The sequence below is a fragment of the Melanerpes formicivorus genome, unplaced genomic scaffold, assembly GCF_026170545.1.
Source record: "Melanerpes formicivorus ecotype bairdi unplaced genomic scaffold, bMelFor1.0.p_v2 SCAF_121, whole genome shotgun sequence".
Lineage (NCBI taxonomy): Eukaryota > Metazoa > Chordata > Aves > Piciformes > Picidae > Melanerpes > Melanerpes formicivorus.
Window position 1 is genome coordinate 490298 of NW_027142473.1, and position 22333 is coordinate 512630.

Consider the following 22333-nt stretch of genomic DNA (forward strand, 5'->3'; position numbering starts at 1 on the left):
TCTGAGCAGGCAGCTCTGAGCAGGCAGCTCTGAGCAGGCAGCTCTGAGCAGCAGCCCTGAGCAGGCAGCTCTGAGCAGGCAGCACTGAGCAGGCAGCTCTGAGCAGGCAGATCTGAGCAGGCAGATCTGAGCAGGCAGCACTGAGCAGCAGCCCTGAGCAGGCAGCTCTGAGCAGCAGCCCTGAGCAGGCAGCTCTGAGCAGGCAGCACTGAGCAGGCAGCACTGAGCAGCAGCCCTGAGCAGGAGGCACTGAGCAGGCAGCTCTGAGCAGCAGCCCTGAGCAGGCAGCACTGAGCAGGCAGCTCTGAGCAGCAGCCCTGAGCAGGCAGCTCTGAGCAGCAGCCCTGAGCAGGCAGCACTGAGCAGGCAGCTCTGAGCAGGCAGCACTGAGCAGGCAGCCCTGAGCAGGCAGCTCTGAGCAGGCAGCACTGAGCAGGCAGCCCTGAGCAGGCAGCTCTGAGCAGGCAGCTCTGAGCAGCAGCCCTGAGCAGGCAGCACTGAGCAGGCAGCTCTGAGCAGCAGCCCTGAGCAGGCAGCACTGAGCAGGCAGCTCTGAGCAGCAGCCCTGAGCAGGCAGCACTGAGCAGGCAGCTCTGAGCAGCAGCCCTGAGCAGGCAGCTCTGAGCAGCAGCCCTGAGCAGGCAGCACTGAGCAGGCAGCCCTGAGCAGGCAGCTCTGAGCAGGCAGCACTGAGCAGGCAGCTCTGAACAGGCAGCCCTGAGCAGGCAGCTGCTGCAGAAGGCAGCTTGTGCATGTGGGGACACCCACACTGCCTGCTGCTGCCCCACACCTCCTGCTGCTGCCCCACACCTCCTGCTGCTGCCCCACACCTCCTGCTGCTGCCCCACACCTCCTGCTGCCCCACACCTCCTGCTGCCCCCCACACCTCCTGCTGCTGCCCCACACCTCCTGCTGCCCCAGGTGTGCTCCTCCATGCCCCCCTGCTCCCTGTCACGCTGCTGGCTCCCACCCCACGGTGCTGTGCTGGCTCCCCCCCAGCAGGCTGGCATGATGCAAGGGCCACCCTGCACTGGCAGCTGTGCTGCTCTGGAGTGCAAGGGTTAATTGTTGCAGACAACATCTGGCTGTGAAATGTGCCTTCAGAACTGCACCCTCCCAACCTGCAGCCATTCAGGGACCCACTGCCCAGGCTGAGGCCTCTGGACTTCAAGAGGACACCTAGAGCACAGTGGGACCTGCTTTGTCACAGCCAAGGGTCTGCAAAGCTCAGCAGAGTGGTAACTGAGAGAATGCTGAGCTGGCCCAGGGGCTGCCTGGCACATCCCAGGCTCAAAACCTCAGGACACACCACAGCAAGGAGAGCAAAACATCTCACCTACAGAGACATGCTGGAGAGGAGGGGGAGAGGAGAGGCTTTCCAGAGGGGGTGAGGTGTGACTGGCTGTGACTCAGAGAGCAGAGGAAGGCTCAGCTGCAGTGCCAGCCAGACCTGGCACGCTGCTGCTGTACTGAAGATGCACACCCTGCCTCCCAGGCAGCAGGCAGCCTCCTCCCCTCTGGCTGTACACAGTTCCTGAAGCAGCTCTGCTCACTCTGCAGTGATCTAAGGACCCAGGCTGTAGAGAGATGCACAGGGGCTGCACCATCAGCTGTGTGTCACAGCCCCTCGGGCCCTGGGGAGCCCTCAGGATGCAAAGCAGCACTGAAAGGGATGCCAGGATCAGAGGTAAGCTGAGCTGATGGCAGCAGGCTGTGCTCAGCCAGGGGCAATGTGCAGCAGCCTCTGGCACTGCTCTGCAGATAAGGGCACAGGGATGAAGCCTGAGAGATGGCAGAGCCTCTGCCTGCCTGACAGCAGCAAGGGGCTCTTAGGCACATGCTTGGGTGGCCTGCAGCAAGCCTCAAGAGGAGGAGATTGTGCTCCTCACCCTCACCTTCCAGTGGGTACTGATGCTTAGAGAGCAGCTCCACAGAGAGCTCCAGAGACATCTTGACTGTGGGCTTTGGATGGCCCATTTGGTCCTATTTCCACCCAGGGATGAGATTCCCATCACTTGAATGCAAGGAAGGATGAAAGAACTGTCCCAGCAGCACCCCCCTGGGAGCCCTCTCCTCTGCAGCTGTCACCACTCCAAGGGCAGTTGAGCCTCACACAGAACTGAGGTTCTCTGTTGTCCTCCACTGGCCAATTCCCACCCTGCAAGGTTCCACGGCCTGGGATCCAGCTGGGCCATTCTGTCCTGGGCTACACACACACAAGCCCTGGGACTCTGACCAGGGTAGCTTTCCAGCCACTGCCTTCAGCAGGGCTGCACCAGTAACATAACCTGCAGCCATGGGACTGAGGTGGTTGGTTTGCACTGAGTCAGCCTTTTCCAGCTCCTGACTCCCTCTGCTGAACAGCCACCCTTGAGCCTTCAGGCTCCCCACAAGCCAGGACTGGGAAGTTTTGTGGCAGCTCCTCTCACAGTGTGGCAGTGCAGCACTCAGCCTCCTTGCTGTGACAAAACAGAGCAGCTGCAATGACTGCAGAGAGGGAGGAAGAGAGCTCTGCCCCTCCAGCACAGTGGGGTTCTGCTAGGGAATGTCTCCATTATGTTCCTCTCCTCTGCTTTTCATTGCATGAGGCCTCTGCAGCAGTGACCAAGAACCTGCCAAGCTCTTTGAGCACATGGAGCAGTGATGCAGTCATCTGCCTGCTGGAGATAAGGAGTTGGTGAAATTCCTGCCAGCTCCACGAATCCTCCAGACAAATGTGTGGCTGGCTGCCCACTCACTGCTGGCTGTTCAGGTGCTGGAAGCTCACTGCAGCTTCCCAGCCAACAGCCAGCTGAAGTGACACCAAGCTGTGTGCTGCTGGACTCACTGGAGGGCAGGGCTGCCCTCCAGAAGGATCTTGCCAGGCTCGAGAAGTGGCCAGGGCCAGCTGCATGAGGGTCAGCAAGTCACAGGGCAAGCTCCTGCAGCACCAATCCAGCCTGGGTGCAGAGTGGGGTGAGAGCAGCCCTGAAGCAAGAGCCTTGGGGGTGCTGGGTGCTGAGCAGCTGCCCAGGAGCCAGCAGTGCCTCCTGCAGCCCTCAGGCAGCTGTGTGCTGGCTGCAGCCAGAGCAGGGTGGGCAGCAGGGCAGCAGAGGGGATCCTGCCCCTGGGCTCTGCTCTGCTCAGACCTCACCTCCAATCCTGCCTCCAGCTCTGCTGTCCCCAGCAGCAGAAGGACTCAGAGCTGCTGGAGGGAGTCCAGAGGAGGCCACAAAGATGCTGCCAGGGCTGGAGCAGCTCTGCTGGGAGCACAGGCTGAGGGAGCTGGGGCTGTGCAGCCTGCAGAGGAGAAGGCTCCAGGGGCACCTCAGAGCTGCTGCCAGGAGCTGAAGGGATCCTGCAGGAAGGCTGCAGAGAGACTTCTCCTGAGGGGGTCTGGAGCCAGGCCCAGGGGGAATGGTTTGGAGCTGAGGCAGAGCAGGGTCAGGCTGGAGCTGAGGAAGAAGTTCTTCAGCAGGAGGGAGCTGAGACTCTGGCACAGGCTGCCCAGGGAGGCTGTGGCTGCCTCCTGCCTGGGGGTGTTGAAGGCCAGGCTGGATGAGGCCTTGAGCAGCTGAGTCTGGCTGAGAGCTGTCCCTGGGCATGGTGGGGAGGTTGGAGGAGATGTTCTCTGAGGTCCCTTCTCTAGGCCATTCCATGACATGCAAGGATCTCAAGATGCTATCCCAGTATTGATGAAGCCTTTACCCAAGAGATGGAGAACACCAGCACAAACACAGCCCCCAGCAGCACTGCTCCCAGCTCCCCTGGCAGCCTATGTCAGAGATGCAGCAGGGTTACAGCTCCCACCTGTGTGGGTATGGATAGCCCTGAGGAAGAGAGGGTGTCCTGGGAAAGGAGCATCACATCCCTCTGTGCCCCTGAGTCACAGGGGCCTGGTGTGACTGCACGGACAGCTGGGAGCAGAGGTTAGCACAGAGCCACCAGCAAAGCCCAGCACCCCTCATGCAGGAAAATGATTCAGTTCCCTGCCTGTGTTTTCAAGGGGTCTGCTCTGAACAGCAGCCTCCTGCCTGCTCCTGCTCCTAGAAGCAAGCCCCTGCTGTATATAGGACAGCAGAGTGTTGCCATGGCAATGCTGAGCTCTGCTTTCATTCAACAAACCCTTCCTGTGGGCTCCACTCCCCAGAGTGCCTCAGTTTCATCATTAATCTTCTGTCTGAACAGCAACATCTTCCTGTTTGGGCCAAACCCCCTGCCAGGCAGAGTGAAAGCACTGCACCTGGAAAGCAGCAGCAGAGAAGGAAGACAAAGAGGTGCAGTCAGGGCAGGGGAGATGCAAACAGCTTCCTGCACAGGTACTGAAGGCTCACCTGGGGGGAGGGAGTCTCACTCTGGGCATGTGTCCTTTACATCCCTGGCCTCTGCTGGGACTGCCAGCAGAAACACCAGCCAGGAGAACAGGGCCCTGCAGAGGGACACTGCAGTGGAACCTACACACCAACCACCAGCTCACTGTCATCAGCCAGCAGTCTCCCCCTCTGCTCCCAGCCCTGCGAGGCCAGGGGAGCCACCCAACCTCCTGCCCCTAAACACAGCACTGAACTCAACGCCTCACCCAGCCCCACAGCCACCCCCCCACAGAATAAACCAAACCAGGTTGGAAGAGACCTTCAAGATCATCCTGTCCAACCCAGCAACCAATCCAACACCACCCAAACAGCTAACCCATGGCACCAAGCACCCTGTCAAGTCTCCTCCTGAACACCTCCAGGGATGGTGACTCCACCACCTCCCCAGGCAGCACATCCCAATGGGCAATCACTCTCTCTGTATAGAACTTCTGCCTAACCTCCAGCCTAAACCTCCCCTGGCACAGCTTGAGACTGTGTCCTCTTGTTCTGGTGCTGGCTGCCTGGGAGAAGAGCCCAACCCCCACCTGGCTCCAACCTCCCTTCAGGGAGTTGGAGAGAGCAATGAGGTCTCCCCTGAGCCTCCTCTTCTCCAGGCTAAGCAACCCCAGCTCCCTCAGCCTCTCCTCACAGGGCTGTGCTCCAGACCCCTCCCCAGCTTTGTTGCCCTTCTCTGGACACCTTCCAGCAGCTCAACCTCCTTCCTAAACTGAGAAGCCCAGAACTGGACACAGGACTCGAGGTGTGGCCTAACCAGTGCAGTGTACAGGGGCAGAATGACCTCCCTGCTCCTGCTGGCCACACTGTTCCTGATGCAGGCCAGGATGCCATTGGCCTTCTTGGCTGCCTGGGCACACTGCAGGCTCATGTTCAGCCTACCAGCACCCCCAGGTCCCTCTCTGCCTGGCTGCTCTCAGCCACTCTGACCCCAGCCTGTAGCACTGCCTGGGGTTGTTGTGGCCAATGTGCAGCACCTGGCACTTGGATGTGTTCAATCTCCTGCCCTTGGCCTCTGCCCCTCTGCCAGCCTGTCCAGGTCCCTCTGCAGAGCCTCTCTGCCCTCCAGCAGATCAACTCCTGCCCCCAGCTTGGTGTCACCTGCAAATTTACTGATTGTGGACTCAATCCCATCCTCCAGATCATCAATAAAGATATTGAACAGGCTGGGGCCCAGCACTGCTCCCTGGGGCACACCACTGGTGCCTGGCTGCCAGCTGGCTGTGGCACCATTCACCACCACTCTCTGGGCTCAGCCCCCAGCCAGTCAAAGGCCTTGCTGAGGTCCAGGCAGACCACATCCACAGCCTGCCCCACATCCCCCAGGCAGTCACCTGGGCATGGAAGGAGATCAGGTTGGTCAGGCAGGACCTGCCCTTCCTAAATCCATGCTGGCTGGGCCTGATCTCTCCTTCAGGGGGATCATGGATTTTGCAGGTGGTGCTGCTCAGGCTGGTCTGACACCAGGGACAGTTTCTTGGTGATGGCTCTTCAGTTTCAACATTCCCAGACACAGCCTCCCAGCAAAGCAGGCATCAGGGCAAGCAGCACCCTTCCACAAGCAGGATGAGGCCCAAGGGTCCCAAAGTGCCACAAAAGGGCCCAAGGCAGCACAGCAACCTCCTCAGTGTGGCTGCTTGGGGTGCCCTGCAGCCTGCCCAGGGGTGCCACCCCCCCAGTGCTCACAGCAAGCATGAGGCCAGTTGTGACCTCCACTCCAAGCAGGCATGAAATGTTCTGATGGCAGGAGAAGGTCACCTTGTGACTGCTCTGCTCTTAATCCTGGCCAGGTGCTTCCCATCTCTCCTGGCTAGGAGGGCATTCCTCACAAAGTGCCATCCAAGAATTCTGTTTTCACTCCCCCAGGAGTGCTCCCAAGGACTGAGAGTCAGGAGAGTTCTGCCACAGAGGCCACAGCACCCCAGAGCATCCCTGCTCTTCTGGCTCCTGCCTTGGAAATCTCAGCTGACAATCCCTGTTCGCATTGCCCCTTTCAATTCTGCTCCAGCAGGGCCTGCCAGCTGTGAAGCAGGATGGGCAGCTCAGAGGGACAGAAGGCAGCACCAAGCCTAGCTGACAGGCACCACGTGCAGAGAGCATCACTAACCTCCAGCCTCACCTAGCCTCACCCCTCTGCAGCCCAAGTCCTTCCCTCCCCTCTCACACGAGGCTGGCCCCCTCCAGAGTGCCAAGCACCTGACTGCCACTTTTCAGCTCTCCTCTAAACCCCTTTAATTACTGGCTGGAGACAATAAATGGAATCAAAGAGCTCAGGAGAGCTGCAGGAGAGGAGGCAGCAGCCCCACACAACAGAATTGCTTCTGGGGCAGAGCCCCAGCCGCTGGGGAACGCTGGCGGCACTGAGCTGCGTGCCAGGCTCAGGGGCAGCCTGCACACACTGCCCTGGCACTGCCCAAGAGGACAGCAAATCCCAGAGGTGAGGGCAGCCTGGCTCCTGACAGACAAGGCTCCCAGCACTGGGTTTGGAGTCCTGTGAGATCTGGAGAGCAAACGACTGCTGGTGGCTGAAGGAGAGAGCAGGGCAAAGGAGAGTGCAGCTCTGCTGCCCAGCTGATTGCTTCCTTCAGCACCAGCAGTCAGGGCACTGCCAGCGAGGGCACAGCAAGAAGCAGGCAGCATCTGAAGAAACAAAGTGGAGTGTGACACCAGCCCAGCATTCCCAGCTGTCCCCCTGGCACTCCCAACAGCTGATCCCCAAGGCTCTGCCTCCACCTCAGTGTGGCCCTCTGAAACACAATCCCTGCTCTTCTTCCCTCCCCGCTCCACAGCCAGCTCCTCTCCCTCTCCACCACCACCCCTGCTCTTCTGCCTGTGGGGCAGCTGCTCCCAGGCTGCCTGCTTTAACCCCCAGCAAATTAACATCCCCTCCTCTCCTGGATGCTGCAAAATGTCCCCAGGAAAGAAAAGAGCTGCAGGGGGTTGACTCCAGTCAGCATCACACAGCCCCCACACGGCAGCAGAGAATCAGGGGAAAGTCAAGCTCACAAGTGGAGATAAAGACATCTGAAGGGCAGAAAAGGAACAAAATGTTAATAGTGATAGTAACAGGAAAACAGCCAGAATGTACAAAACAAGGGATGCAGAATGCAGCTGCTCTCCACTTGTCAGCCAGTGGCTCCCAGCCAGCCTTGCCCCTACTCTGTACCCTGAACATGATGTCACAGAACGGGCTGGGCTGGAAGGGAGCTCCACAGCTCACCCAGTCCAAGCCCTCTGCACCCAGCAGGGACATCCTCCACTGGAGCAGGCTGCCCAGAGCCCTCTCCAGCCTCACCTGGAACAGCTCCAGGGTCAGGGCCTCAACCACCTCCCTGGGCAACCTGCTGCAGTGTTCCAGCAGCCTCCTGGGGCAGAACTTGTTCCTCACATCCAATCTCAATCTAATTTCAAGCCATTGTCCCTGGTGCCCAGGAGAGTGTGAGAAGTTCTGCAGAAGCTGTCTGCAGTTAGTGCCCCACTGCTGCACCTCAGACAGTGTAACTCCCTCGGGATGCTGCATCAGGCTTTGTCTTCTAGTGTTTAAAAGCCTGGATTGGTATGGAATATCCCTCTGGTCAGTGTGGGTCAGCTGTCCTGGCTGTCTCCCCTCCCAGCACCTTGTGCCACTCCAACCTCCTCGCTGGCAGGGCAGGGGTGGGAAGCTGGGAGGTCCTTGATACAGCACAGTACCAACCAAGCGTCACCAGCGTTGTTCTGACATCAAATCTACAGCACAGCACTGCCTGCTCCTAGGGAGAAAACCAGCTGCATCCTGGGCAGCACTGAGCCCTGCTAGGGGCTGCTGGGGCAGCCGCCTCTGGGGAGCTCTGCCCGGGGGGCTGCCGGCTCCGGAGAGCCCTGCCCGGGGGTGCAGCCGGCTCCGGGGAGCACTGCCCGGGGGGCTGCCGGCTCCGGGGAGCACTGCCCGGGGGGCTGCCGGCTCCGGGGAGCACTGCCCGGGGGGCTGCCGGCTCCGGGGAGCACTGCCCGGGGGTGCAGCCGGCTCCGGGGAACACTGCCCGGGGGGCTGCCGGCTCCGGGGAGCCCTGCCCGGGGGGCTGCCGGCTCCGGGGAGCCCTGCCCGGGGGGCTGCCGGCTCCGGGGAGCACTGCCCGGGGGGCTGCCGGCTCCGGGGAGCACTGCCCGGGGGGCTGCCGGCTCCGGGGAGCCCTGCCCGGGGGGCTGCCGGCTTCTGTGAGCACTGCCCGGGGGGCTGCCGGCTCCGGGGAGCACTGCCCGGGGGCTGCCGGCTCCGGGGAGCACTGCCCGGGGGCTGCCGGCTCCGGGGAGCACTGCCCGGGGGCTGCCGGCTCCGGGGAGCACTGCCCGGGGGCTGCCGGCTCCGGGGAGCACTGCCCGGGGAGCAGCCGGCTCCGGGGTACCTGTTGACCGCTGTAGTGGTTCCCCTGGCAGAGCTTGGGGAGGCAGCAGGCAGCACACAGCCAGTGCCGGCTCCGGTGCCTCCCTGTGTCCTGCCTGCAGACCGGGCAGGCCTCTCCTGCCGCCTCAGCCCTTCGGCAGCAGCCAGGGCAGACCTCGCACACGCAGCTGCCATGGTGCCTCTCCCAGCTCATTCTCACCACGCTGCTCATCCCCTGCTCTGCCAAGCTCCATCCCTCTCTGAGCAGGGCTCTGGTCCTGTTCTGTGATGTGGATGCCAGAGCAGGAGCACTGGCACACAATCACAGAATGGCAGGGCTTGGAAGGGAGCTCCAGAGATCATCCAGTCCAACCCCTGGCCAGAGCAGGAGCACATCCAGGTGGGGCTGGAAAGGCTCCAGAGCAGGAGACTCCACAACCTCTCTGGGCAGCCTGCTCCAGGCTCCAGCAGCCTCACACCAGAGAAGTTTCTCCTCATGTTGAGGTGGAACCTCCTGGCGTCCAGCTTGTCCCTGTTGTTCCTTGTCCTGTCCCTGGGCACCACCAAGCAGAGCCTGGCCCCTTCCTCCTTTCCCCCACCCCTCAGCTATTGATAGACATTGATCAGCCCTCTCAGCCTCCTCTCCACACTAAACAGCCCCAGGGCTCTCAGCCTATCTTCACAGGAGTGATGTTGAAGTCCTTTCATCATCCTCACAGCCTCCCCTGCACTCTCTCCAGCAGATCTCTGTCTCTCTTGAACTGTGGAGCCCAGAACTGGACACAGCATTGCAGGAGTCACAGCACAGGATCAGGCTCAGAGCCAATTCACCTGGCAGCAGAGCCTCATTTATTCAGCCAGAGCCTAACCCCCACTGCCTGGGGTGCTGTAAAAGCAAAAACACTACAGAAGACTTCCTGCCAGGGAGTCCCAATCTGAATGACACCCAAGGGACACCAGCAGTATGTGACACCTTCCTCAGGGGGAACCCCAACCACACAGGTGAGTTCAGAGACATTTTGCCACCTGAGCAGTTCTTCTCTTGTGAAGATAGGATGCATCCCTCCAAGGGACCACTTCATCTCACAAGGCCTACCTGAAATTGCTGTGGCCCTGATCAAGTGGACAAGTCAACCAATCTAGACCCAGACCCTTGCTGTCCAGTGAGGACACTGAAGAAATGTTGACACACAAAGGTTCTGCAGCAGGGCAAATTTGCCCCAGCCCTGCAGCACTCAGCCCTGCAGCACTCAGCCCTGCAGCACTCAGCCCTGCAGCACTCAGCCCTGCAGCACTCAGCCCTGCACCTGCCTCTATGATCAGCCTGACAGCTCCCAAGATCCCACTTCTGTCTGCTGCAAGCATGGAAGCAGAAAGACAAACACACTTTTTGGTACCTAGACACCCAGGAGCAGTGCACCAAGCTGTGTGGTGTGGCTGACAGCTGGAGGGAAGGGATCCTTCCAGAGGGACCTGGGCAGGCTGCAGAGCTGAGCCCAAGCCAACCTCTTGAAGTACAACAAGGCCAAGGGCAAGGTCCTGCAGCTGGGCCAGGGCAATCCCCAGCACAAATCCAGGCTGGGTGAGGAGTGGCTCCAGAGCAGGCTGCAGGAGAAGGCCTTGGGGGAGTCAGGTGGTGACAAACTCCCCAGGAGCCAGCACTGGTCCCTGGCAGCCCAGAGCCAGCTGAGTGCTGAGCTGCAGCCAGAGCAGGGAGAGCAGCAGCACAGGGAGGGGATTCTGCCCCTCTGCTCTGCTCAGCCCCCACCTGCAGCACTGCCTCCAGCTCTGGGGCTCCAGCATAGGAAGGACCTGGAGGTGCTGGAGAGGTGATCAGAGGGCTGAGAACCTCCCCTGTGGGGCCAGGCTGGGAGAGTTGGGGCTGTTCAGCCTGGAGAAAGCTCCAGGGAGACCTCAGAGCAGCCTGCCAGGGCTCCAGGAGTGCTGGGGAGGGACTTGTGACAAGGGCTGGGAGTGACAGTATGAGGAACAATGGATTGGAGCTTGAGGGGAGACTGAGACTGGAAGAAATTGTTGGCAGTGAGGGTGGTGAGCCTCTGGCACAGGCTGCCCAGGGAGGCTGTGGCTGCCTCCTCCCTGGAGGTGTTGAAGGCCAGGCTGGATGAGGCCTTGAGCAGCCTGTGCTGATGGGAGGTGTCCCTGCCCATGGCAGGGGGTTGGAACTGGATGAGCTTTGAGGTCACTTCCAACCCATTCCATGAATGAATGAATGAATTATTCAGAGTATTTAAGCCTTTGTTTATTTGACTGCTTCAGTGCCATCCACTGAAGTCTGTATTTCCTCCCACTCAACACTGATCCCCCACATGAGCTGCAATTCCCCTGCTCAGATCCCCTTTCATCAATTCATTGATCAAGAGGCCTGGAGCAAACACACCACAGGCTCCCACCCTCTTCCTGTGGAATACTGAGCACATGCCTTGGCCTCCCTGTGCCTCAGCCCAGAGCAGCACCACAGCAGGTCCAGCACTCTGATGACACAACAGTAAAGCAGTGCCTGTAGATACAGGGAGATGGAAAGGGTCCCTCAAAGGCAAACCACTGCCTGAAGGCAGCTGCAGAGGGCCCTCAGCTGCATCACACAGCTCCTAGTTTGGAAAGCATCCCTCAGCAGAGCAGGGGTGCTGTGTGTGCAGGAAAAGCCTCCCCCTGGGGAGTGTTCCCAGCACATCTGCAGCTGTGCAGCAAGAGCTGGGTCAGGGCTGGCAGAGCAGCAGGCAGGGCCAGCACGGTGACACGTCCCAGCAAGGGCAGAGCAAGTGACACCTGCACTGCCTGCTCCTCTGCAGTCCCTGGCACCCACAGGCTCTGCCTCCTCAGCAGAGACTGCAGCAGAGATGCAGGGGGTGGGCACTGGGCTGAGCTGGCAGCCAGGGCAAGCTGCACCTGTGGGAGGTCATCTGCCCTCCCGCTCACAACACACAGAGAGGCTGCTGCAAGCTCAGCCCCAGCTGGAGCCACGCTGCTGCCCTTTGCACAGTGCTGTGCAACAAAGCTCAGGGTCCTTCCAGCAGCTGCCAGCCCCGAGCAGGCAGTGCAGGCTGTGAGGGAGGCCCTGACACACGTGGTGTGGGTCAGCCCAGGGGCCAGCACTGGCACATCGCTCACCAAGGGCATCCAGCAGGGCAGCTCTGGCCCTGCTGAGCACAGCCCTGTGCAGAGGGCACGAGCTGTCCTGCTCTGCTGTCATTTTCTCTCTGTGACACAACTGCTTTTTCTTTCCATTCATGAAAGCAGCCCTGAGGAGAGAGACTTGGGGGTGCTGGTGGACAAAAAGCTCACCAGGAGCTCTCAGTGTGCACTTGCAGCCCACAAAGCCAATCAGATCCTGGGCTGCAGCAGGAGAAGTGTGGCCAGCAGGTCGAGGGAGGTGATCCTCCCCCTCTACTCAGCCCTGGTGAGACCCCACCTGGAGTACTGCCTCCAGTTCTGGAGCCCCTATTACAAGAGGGATCTGGAGGTGCTGGAAGGTGTCCAGAGAAGGGCCACAAGGATGAGCAGAGGGCTGGAGCACCTCTCCTGTGAGGACAGACTGAAGGAGTTGGGGCTGTTCAGTCTGGAGAAGAGAAGGCTCCCAGGTGACCTCATTGTGGCCTTCCAGTATCTGAAGGGGGCTACAGGAAGGCTGGGGAAGGACTGCTCAGGATCTCAGGCAGTGACAGGACTAGGGGGAATGGAATGAAGCTGGAGGTGGGGAGATTCAGGCTGGAGGTGAGGAGGAAGTTCTTCCCCATGAGAGTGGTGAAGCCCTGGAATGGGTTGTGCAGGGAGGTGGTCGAGGCCCTGTCCCTGGAGGTGTTTAAGCCCAGGCTGGCTGAGGCTGTGGCCAGGCTGATCTAGTGTGGGGTGTCCCTGCCCATGGCAGGGGGGTTGGAACTAGATGATCCTTGTGGTCTCTTCCAACCCTGAATGAAACTATGAATCTCTTCAGGCTTCCCACAGGCACGGCTGAGAGGAAGAGGAGGGACCTGCTGTGCTCCTCTGGGCTGGGAACCCACTGCTGATGCAGGCTGTGTCTGTCTGATTCGGGGGCACCACGGATTGGTACCGGGTGGGGGTGGGCAAGCTCACCCAGCCCTGCTGAAATGGCATCACTGTGAGCAAGAAAGCAGGGTCGTTGTGACAAAGCAAGGAATTTCACTCACCAGCTCAAAGAATTCTCACTGGGTTTGCTCTGCCCTACCTGCTGCCAGCAACAGCCAGCAGAATGCCTCTGCTAACCCCCAGAGCCCTGCTGCCTCCACACAGGGCTGGGAATTCCCAGGGAAGATTTCTGAGGCTGCAACTCTCTTTCACATCAAACCATAAGTGATCAAACAGGGCCAGTGCTGGTACTTGGATTTAAAAGGAAACAAACTTGGGAGGAAAAGCATCACTAAGGCTGTGGCTGCCACCACAGAGAACAAATTTACCTATTCCATAATAATTGGTGCTGCTCTGCTGAGACTCTCAGAGCAGGAATTCAGCAGGGATGATCTCTCTGCTCAGCCTCATTCCTGTTGATGTCTCCTGCTGCTGCCACACCTTCCAGACTGAAAGGCTTTCAACAGGCAGTGAGCTCTGCCTGGCCTCCAGAGCTGGAGCCAAACCCTCTATTTCTGCTCTGTAAGACACCAAGCACAAAAAGCAAGTGCCATGCTTCTGGGAAAGGAGTGATATTTCCCTGCAAACACAATGGGCAGCATTTATATATTCCACTGTTCACTTCAAAATGCTCTTAGACAGGAGCCAAACCACAGAGCAGAGGAGTAACTGCCTCAGAGTGCCAGTGCTGGGCACTGCAGCTGGGCTGGGCTGCAAGAATGAAGGCAGACCCCAAGTCCTTTGTCTAGAGTGGCCTGAGCCACTTGAAGCAAAAAACCCCACAAGTCTCCTTGGGGATGAAGAGCAAGAAACTGTAGATGGTTGGACCTGCCACTGACCCCTTCTGGTCTGCCTCAGGGCAAATGCAGCACAGCTCACTGCATCTGACAGAGCAGGAGACTGATGCAGGTGTGCTGGGGTGTCCTGTCAGATGTACTCACAGAGGAGCTGCAATCAGCCCACAGATGATGACACATAAATATCCCAGGCCAGATACTGAGAGAGAAAGCAACAAAGAGCCCCAAGGTGCAGTGACAGCAATCACAATGACCCCAGGCACCTCTGGGTGCAAGAGTCAGCTGTAAGCTACTACCATGAGACAGCAACATCCTGGGTTTGTTCTCCTTGAGGTGAGTGCAAGGAACTCCCTGGACTTCAGGTGGATAAGAATTGAGCTCTTAAAGGACAAAGATGTCCAGGGACAGGATTATCCTTTTGTTTGCATTTGCACAGTACTGAGTGCAGCTCCTGACAACAATCAAGGCTTTGACTTTCACACACATCTACAGCAGCAGAAGATGCTGCTCTGAAGTTTCTCTCATGTCTCTTCTGGGGGGCCCTAGCACACAGCTGTGCAGGCAGAAGACAAGCAGCCACACTCCAGACCAGTGCTAAACCCAAAGACTAAAGCTGAAATTATGCAGAGGATGGTTTGCAGGAAGCTGCCTGACTCCCCACTGGCAGTAGGTGAGAAGTGCTCACACTTTCCTTCCACGATGCCTTGGAAATGGAAATTGCCAGGACAGAGGCAGCAACAACCAAACCAGGGACAAGGGAAGCAACAAAGCACCCAAGAGCCACAGGTTTCCTCTCTTTTTAAAGCTGAGTCATGTCAGACAGGAGCCCTGTGGAGATCAGCAGAGTCCTAAGAGCACAGAGCAGTGTTCACAGTGTGGCTGAACCACACCACACCACTTGCTCCATAATCCTCCTCAGTTAGTGAGCTGTGAGGAAAAAACAACTAAGTGAGCATAAGCAGGGTGGGGGCTAGCCCAAGCAGGAGGTCACTGTCCCAGAGCACAGCTGATGTACTGGTGGATTAGCCAGGGATGGGAAAACTGGATTGGAGAGATTACAGCTCTGTCAGAAGCCTCATCTGAAGACTACTGCACCCCAAGGAGTCAGTGATTCACCCAACAGCTAACCTGAGTGGATCATCTCAGCAGGAAGCCAACAGCGGTCAGCAGCAATTATTCCACCTGCCTATCCTCATTTGCCTTACCCAGCAGTGCAGCAGCAGGTACCTTTGGCACTTGGAAGAGAAAGGATGGACAGATCTTCCCACCCCCCCATAAAAAACACAGCTCAGAAGGCTCCAAAGACCAAGGTGCAAGGGAAGCAGGTAACCCTCCCCAGACAGATCTGCACAGCACGGTGTGCCCAGGCTGCAGGCCTGCTCCGTTTCAGGCAGCTCAGGCTCTCCAGCCTCTGAAGGGATGTGAGATGATTTACACCCTCCTCTGAATGCTGTTAGCTCTGGTAAATGGCTGAAGTCCCAGGTCCTTGCTGGGTCTGTAGCAAAGCAGCAGGTTGTGGTGCAGAGCACTCACAAAGGCTGGGTGTGCACCAAGGAGCGGAGCAAAGGAGTGCAGATGCAGCTTGCCTGCCCCTGGGCTGCCCTGCAAAATTCATTCTCATTGCTAGGATTACCAACTTGTTCACGTTTTAATACTCCACTAGCTGTTTGCTGCTGCAATCCTCGCCCAACGAGCCATTGGCAGCAACCCCTGCACAGCTGGGGGCAGGCTGTGACACGCTGCCGAGATAGCTAAAGCTGAGGGGGCAGGTTTGTGTCTTCAGCTAATCACCTGCCTGCAGATGTCAGCTGCTCTGCCTGCTGCCCCTGGCAGATTCCCAGCCAGCTCCCCAGCCAGCCCCGTGCCTCAGCTGCCATCACCTGTGCACATCTGTGTGTGCCAGGGCAAGCACGCCGGCCACCGTCCCTCTGCAGACACTCTTTGTTCTGCAGCAGCAGCTGGGCTGCACCACGGCATGCCTTCCCCAAGCGGAAATCAGTGCAGCAGGGAAGGAAGAGAAGCAGCCTTGGACAATGCATGGCACATCTCAGCTGGCTGTCAGAGCTATCTGCACAGCTCCACCGCTCAAGTGAAATCATTCAAATATTTCCCGTGCTTTCCCGGAGTGAAGTGCAAACCAAACACCGACCGGCAGCAGCTGGAGCCCGACCCAGACCTCCTACCTCCAGTGGCTACATCCAGCTCTTGAACCCCCCCAGGCCTTCCCATCTGACAGCCACTCGACACCTTAGCGAGAGACAAGCAAGATCAAGGCAAGTCTGCCTTTTGATGTTTCATCTCATGCAGCAGCGCAGGAGACCTTGAAAACGCCTGTCTGGAGCTGTGCTGACAGTGCAACATCACGGCACGTTTCCTTCAGACAAAGAAAGTGGCAGGCCCCTGCAGACCCGCTCCCATAACTTAAGAGCACAACAGATGTCCCCTCCGGTCTGCAGCTACATGGACCAGGCAGAGGAAACTGGCAAGAGGGTCATCTGATTCCGTGTCCTAACCTTGGTCGGTCACATTTCCAGCAGGGAGACAGAGAAGTCATCCCGGGCCCCACCTTGAGTCGAGCTGTCCCCTCCCCCCCTCGGCATTCTCCCAGCAGCATCCAAACCGCCCTTCTCTCACTGGCTCTCTTCTCAGGTGGGGCAGATCAGCACGTTCCCCGAGCTCCGTCCATTTCCCCCTGTTGCCTGGGAAGCATTTCCAGGGAATTTCCACACGCATTCCCACCTCCGACACCTCCAGCCATGGAAGAGCGGCAGGACAAGTGCAGGGCGCCTCACGCCTCCCCTGCCAGGCTGCCGCTTCACGGCAAATGGAGAAGGCGTTTGGCGAGGGCGGGCGGTGAGCTGCGGGGACAGCAGCATTTGCCATCTCCTTCAGCGGGAGCGAGGAGCAGGCAGCAGCGGGGGCAGCGCCCATGGCCCCTCGCCAGTCCCGCCGGCCCCGCCACAAAGCGCCCCCGGGGATGCTTCAGCCCCGGCCCCCCCGTCGAGCAGCGGGGCGATGCCATCGCCCTCCGTCCCCGTGCACCACGGCAGCTCTCGCCTCCCAGCCCTGAAAACCCCCCTGCGAGCCAAGGGCAGCGGGCACCGAGCTCCCCGCCCGCCCTCCCTCCCGGCGGCTGCGGGCACCGAGCTCCCCGCCCGCCCTCCCTCCCGGCGGCTGCGGGCACCGAGCTCCCCGCCCGCCCTCCCTCCCGGCGGCTGCGGGCACCGAGCTCCCCGCCCTCCCTCCCGGCGGCTGCGGGCACCGAGCCGCGGCACCGAGCTCCGCAGCGCTGGAGCGGGACCAGGCGGCCGGGCAGGGCGCGGACACACGGGCACGGCACACGGACAGGCAGGGACAGGGACACACGGGGACAGGGACACGGCACACACGCAGGGTCACGGCACGGATAGGGACGCGCAGGGACAGGGACACGGCCCCAGGGGCGCAGGTGCCGGCGGCAGGTACTCACACCACCAGCCTGGAGATGATCCATGAGACCATGGCGCTGCCCGGCGCAGGGCTGGCTCTCCCTGCAGGGAGGGCTCGCCCCGGCTGCTCGCCCGCCGCCGGCCGCCGCCCGAGTGAGCGGGGCGGGCGGCTCGGCCATCCGGCCCCGCAGCCTCAGCGCAGCCTCACTGGCGGCGCCGCCGGCAGCCAACGCGCAGCCGGCCCCGGCCGCCCAGATTGGGCAGGGCCCGCGGACGCCCCCGGGCCCTCGGCGCTGCGGGGGGAGGAGGAGGAGGAGGTGTGGGAGCCCCGGGGGAGCGCGGGTGCGGAGGAGGTGTGGGAGCGGGCAGGGGTGCCCTGCCCACGCTGTCACACCGGGCACGCAGGGCTCCGGGCAGGGCTCGGCAAACCAGATCGCCTGTTCAATAGGAAAAGGCACAGCCAAGAGAGAGGCTTCTTGGGGAGAGAGGAAGAGACGGATCCTACACACCCCCCAAAGCCTGCAGGCACCGACAAGGGCATCAACCACGCAGCAGGAGTAATTATTTCTCCGTGAGGGTGACAGAACACTGGAGCAGGCTGCCCAGGGGGGTTGTGGAGTCTCCCTCTCTGGACATATTCAAGACCTGCCTGGATGTGTTCCTGTGTGATCTGCTCTGGGTGATCCTGCTCTGGTAGTGGGGTTGGACTGGATGATCTCTCAAGGTCCCTTCCAGCCCCAAACAGTCTGTGATTCTGTGAACCACATGAGCCAGGCAAGTCCCTGCCACCGTCAGTCTCTCCTCCACATCCCTTTCGTGGGGGGTTCTCACACCTATTGAGTCCAGTTTCCATGCAGAACCGTTGCTCACACACAAATCAACAGATGTTGGCTGCAGGTTGTTCTTCCCTGAGTTTCCTCCAGGTTCCCCTTTGCTATGCTGGCATGTGCCAAATGTCATTGCATCGTCAGAAATCAGCTTCCTTCATGCAGAAGCAGACACACCCATGGCAACTCAGGAGGGTTTAGTTTTGTGGCATTCCTCAGATCTTAAGCTTGCTACCAGGAGAGCAGCCTCCAGCTTCACTTGGAGGTTGCTGCTGGCCTCTATCAGGCACTAGGGCCGGGGCCCCATCCAGCCGCGCTGGCTGTGCTGCAGGGTCCCTGGCCGCGCTGAGGGGTCCCTGGCCGTGCTGCGGGGTCCCTGGCTGTGCTGCGGGGTCCTTGGCTGTGCTGCGGGGTCCCTGGCCGTGCTGCGGGGTCCTTGGCTGTGCTGCGGGGTCCTTGGCCGTGCTGCGGGGTCCCTGGCCGCGCTGCGGGGTCCTTGGCCGCGCTGCGGGGTCTCTGGCCGCGCTGCGGGGTCCCTGGCTGTGCTGCGGGGTCCCTGCCTCCCTCCCAGCACATTGCTCTTTTCTAGGACTCTGCATCTGCAGCAAATCTTCCTCATCATCCTGAGGCAGCAGAGCTGAAAGAGGCTGAAATTCCCTAATGCAGTGTAAGTAACCTGCGAGGAGCTCTTCTAGAGACAGACCAAACCCTTCCAAGGAGAAGCAGCAGAGCTAGAGCCTGATCACGGAGCTCTCTGCTTACAGCTGGCCACAGCCACACTCACCCTCCTGTCCCTTTCCACGGGGGAACAGCCAGCACACAACACCCAGCCCTTGCCTAACACCTTCCTTCTGCTCACCCCGGAGTCCTGCATAACAAGATCATCTCTGACTAGGCAAGGGCTCTGAATCTGGTCTCCAGGAAGCATCCAGCACCCACAGCCTTCAGCTAAAGCCGCAGTTCAAGCTCAGCACCTCTAACGATGACCTGAGCATCTCAGGTACCCATGGCCCTTCTCTCTGCAGTGGGTCTGCTCCTCCAGCAGAGGGAACTTCCACCTCAGCCTCTGACCTCCCTTCCCTACAGCATCCCTGCTCCACCAACACCGGCGCGTTCCGGTCGCAGCCAGGCTGTGAACCGCGGCCGGAGGCGCGGGGCCGCACCAGACGTTCCAGCCTCGGGGGCTGCACGGAGGCAGCACGGCTACGGCTGCCCCACGCACACCACGGAGGCAGCACTGGGTGCTCGGCTGCAACAGGCAGGAGTCAATGAAGTGTCTTCCCCAGCCAAGGCTGCTCTCCGCGGGCACCACCTTCTCCCCAAGAGAAGTCATTAGGCCTTCCAGCCCACTCCCCAAGGCAGCAGATCGGCCTGTGGCTGTCTTGCTTGTGCATCCTAGGCAGGTAGGGACTGGGGGATCTGTCCCCCAAGCCTTTCCACGTGTCCATGTGGGAGTTCAGTCTGGCAGACACTCCACACAGTGCATCATGTGAGGTTATCAAGGGTAAGGCACAGACCTCCCAGCATGGATCTCTGTAATCACCACAGTACACAGGACTCTCCACTGAGAACTTGCTGCATGTCTGAAGCACAGCAAAATGGCTCACTGGGATGGGGTCTGTGGTGACAGGTTGGACTTGATGATCTTTGAGGTCTCTTCCAACCTTGGTGATTCTGTGAAGATGCCAGATCACAAAGAGGGATACCACAGAGGACAGCACTCAAAGCTGCAGCTAAATGTTTCAGTGCCCAAAGCACAACAGCCCCATGGCTGCTTTCCTCCTTCCAGCCCCTTCCAGCTCACCCTGTTCCCTGTAACTCTAAACCATCACTGCTGGCCTGCAGCTCTCTTTCCTGGGCAGCAACTGCCAGAGGGGCTGGAAGATGTTTTCTTCTGCTTGGCAGCAATCTCTGTCAGGGGTGAGCAGGAACCCCTCTCGTGCTGCTGCTTGGTACACAGCTGACACAACCACCACTCCTGACTGATTTTAAGCCTCAGGTGTCCACAGATCGTTAAAAGGCAGCTCTGGAGATGGAAAACCTGGCCTGCCAGCCTGACCTCAGTGCCAGGCAGGGTTATGGAACAGGTCATCCTGAGTGCAATCACACAGCACTTACAGGATGGCCAAGGGCTCAGGCCCAGCCAGCATGGATTCAGGCAGGGCAGGTCCTGCCTGACCAACCTGATCTCCTTCCATGCCCAGGTGACTGACTGGTGGATGTGGGGCAGGCTGTGGATGTGGTCTGCATGGACCTCAGCAAGGCCTTTGACACCATCCCCCACAGCAAACTCCTGGCCAAGCTGTCAGCCCCTGGCTTGGACAGCAGCACTCTGAGCTGGGTTAGGAACTGGCTGGAGGCTGAGCCCAGAGAGTGGTGGTGAATGGTGCCACAGCCAGCTGGCAGCCAGGCACCAGTGGTGTCCCCCAGGGATCAATGCTGGGCCCTGTGCTCTTTAACATCTTCACTGATGATCTGGATGAGGGCATTGAGTCCACAATCAGTAAATGTGCAGGTAACACCAAGCTGGGGGCAGGAGTTGATCTGCTGGAGGGCAGAGAGGCTCTGCAGAGGGACCTGGACAGGCTGGGCAGAGGGGCAGAGGCCAAGGGCAGGAGACTGAACACATCCAAGTGCCAGGTTCTGCACATTGGTCACAACAACCCCAGGCAGTGCTACAGGCTGGGGTCAGAGTGGCTGAGAGCAGCCAGGCAGAGAGGGACCTGGGGGTAGTGGGTGACAGCAGCTGAACATGAGCCTGCAGTGTGCCCAGGGGGCCAAGAGGGCCAATGGCATCCTGGCCTGCATCAGGAACAGTGTGGCCAGCAGGAGCAGGGAGGTCATTCTGCCCTGTGCTCAGCACTGGTTAGGCCACACCTTGAGTCCTGTGTCCAGTTCTGGGCCCTTCAGGTTAGGAAAGATGTTGAGTTGCTGGAAGGTGTCCAGAGAAGGGCAACAAAGCTGGGGAGGGGTCTGGAGCACAGCCCTGTGAGGAGAGGCTGAGGGAGCTGGGGTTGCTTAGCCTGGAGAAGAGGAGGCTCAGAGGTGACCTTATTGCTCTCTCCAACTACCTGAAGGGAGGTTGTAGCCAGGTGGGGGTTGGTCTCTTCTCCCAGGCAGCCAGCACCAGAACAAGAGGACACAGTCTCCAGCTGTGCCAGGGGAGGTTTAGGCTGGGTGTCAGGAAGAAATTCTACACAGAGAGAGTGATTGCCCATTGGGATGTGCTGCCCAGGGAGGTGGTGGAGTCACCATCCCTGGAGGTGTTCAGGAGGAGACTTGATGGGGTGCTTGGTGCCATGGGTGAGTTGATTAGGTGGTGTTGGATTGGTTGATGGGTTGGACACCAGGATTTTGAAGGTCTCTTCCAACCTGTTTCTTTTTATTCTAAGTGAAAACCAGTGGGAATGCAGGGAGCTGAGCTTGATAGCCACGTGGTAAAGAGAGAGTGAAGGGAGAAATCCAGCTCTGCCATGTCATCAGTGGCAGGGTGACAATGCCCCCTACCTACTCCTCATGGGCTGTGTCCTGGGACAGCAGTCACACAGCCTGCAGCTGTAAGCTCAGCCTGTCACACCACAAGCATCCTGGCAAGAGGCTTTCCCTGAAGAAAGCCTTTCCTTGGACACCAAACCTCCTGAGCCAGGCTCAGAGAGACATGAGCAGAGTTGAAGCTGGAGGGACAGATTCACAAAGCCAGCTCAGCAAAGAGGCCACCTGGTGCTACTGGAGCATTTTGGAAGAGCTTTAGCAGGGGAAGGAGGTCAGGCAGATTGCACCATTCAATGGCTTGGTCTCTGCCCCCCAAGTAACAAAAGGAGCATGCTCTGGTAATGAAGGCTGAGCCACCAGCCCTGCCCTAAGCACTCTGCAGCCTTCTCCTAGCAAATTCTTTTCCCAGGTAGTTCACAGCCATGGAAGAGTCAGACCCTGTGCTGGCTCCATCAGAACCAGGCTTAGAGACACAGAATCATTAAGGTTGGAAAAGCCCTTTAAGAACTTGGTCCTCTTTGGCCCCAGGGAGGGAGGATCTCAGCTCACAGCTGAACAACAACTGTGCAGCCCAGACTTCTTAGAACAAGAAGAGTAACTGATAGACATACACAGGGTGCTCTTGTGTCCAAATCCAGCCATGCCAGGGAGTAAGAGTCTGCTCTGACCAGTAAGGCATGTCCCCTACACAGCATGGAGGCATTTCAGGACAGAACAATTCTGGACAGCCAATGTCCCAAGGTACAGGGAGAAACCTCAGTCAGGACACCTGTGGTGATGTTTAGGTGCTACAGTTCATGCAGAGAGAAGAAAAGAAAATCAAACAAAACCCAACAGCAGAGTTTTGGGGCTGAGCTGTTGGAGAGCAGCTGTGGGGGAAAGGACCTGGGGATCCTGGTGGACAGAAGGATGCCCATGAGCCAGCAATGAGCCCTGGTGACCAAGAAGGCCAAAGGCACCCAGGGTGGATTAGAAG

General features: G+C 59.3%; 1 protein-coding gene across 2 annotated transcripts in view; it reads right to left on the reverse strand.

The window, feature by feature from the left end:
* The window catches only part of REEP1 (receptor accessory protein 1), a 90098-nt gene extending 72842 nt beyond the window's left edge, over positions 1-17256 (reverse strand). The window contains exon 1 of one of the 2 annotated variants that reach the window (XM_068167607.1): positions 17080-17256. In XM_068167607.1, coding sequence (XP_068023708.1) covers positions 17080-17111 — 32 coding nt within the window. In that variant the 5' untranslated portion in view covers positions 17112-17256. The remainder of the gene's footprint in view (positions 1-17079) is intronic. The other variant, XM_068167608.1, reaches the window with a different exon arrangement.
* Between the last annotated feature and the right edge of the window lie 5077 nt (positions 17257-22333).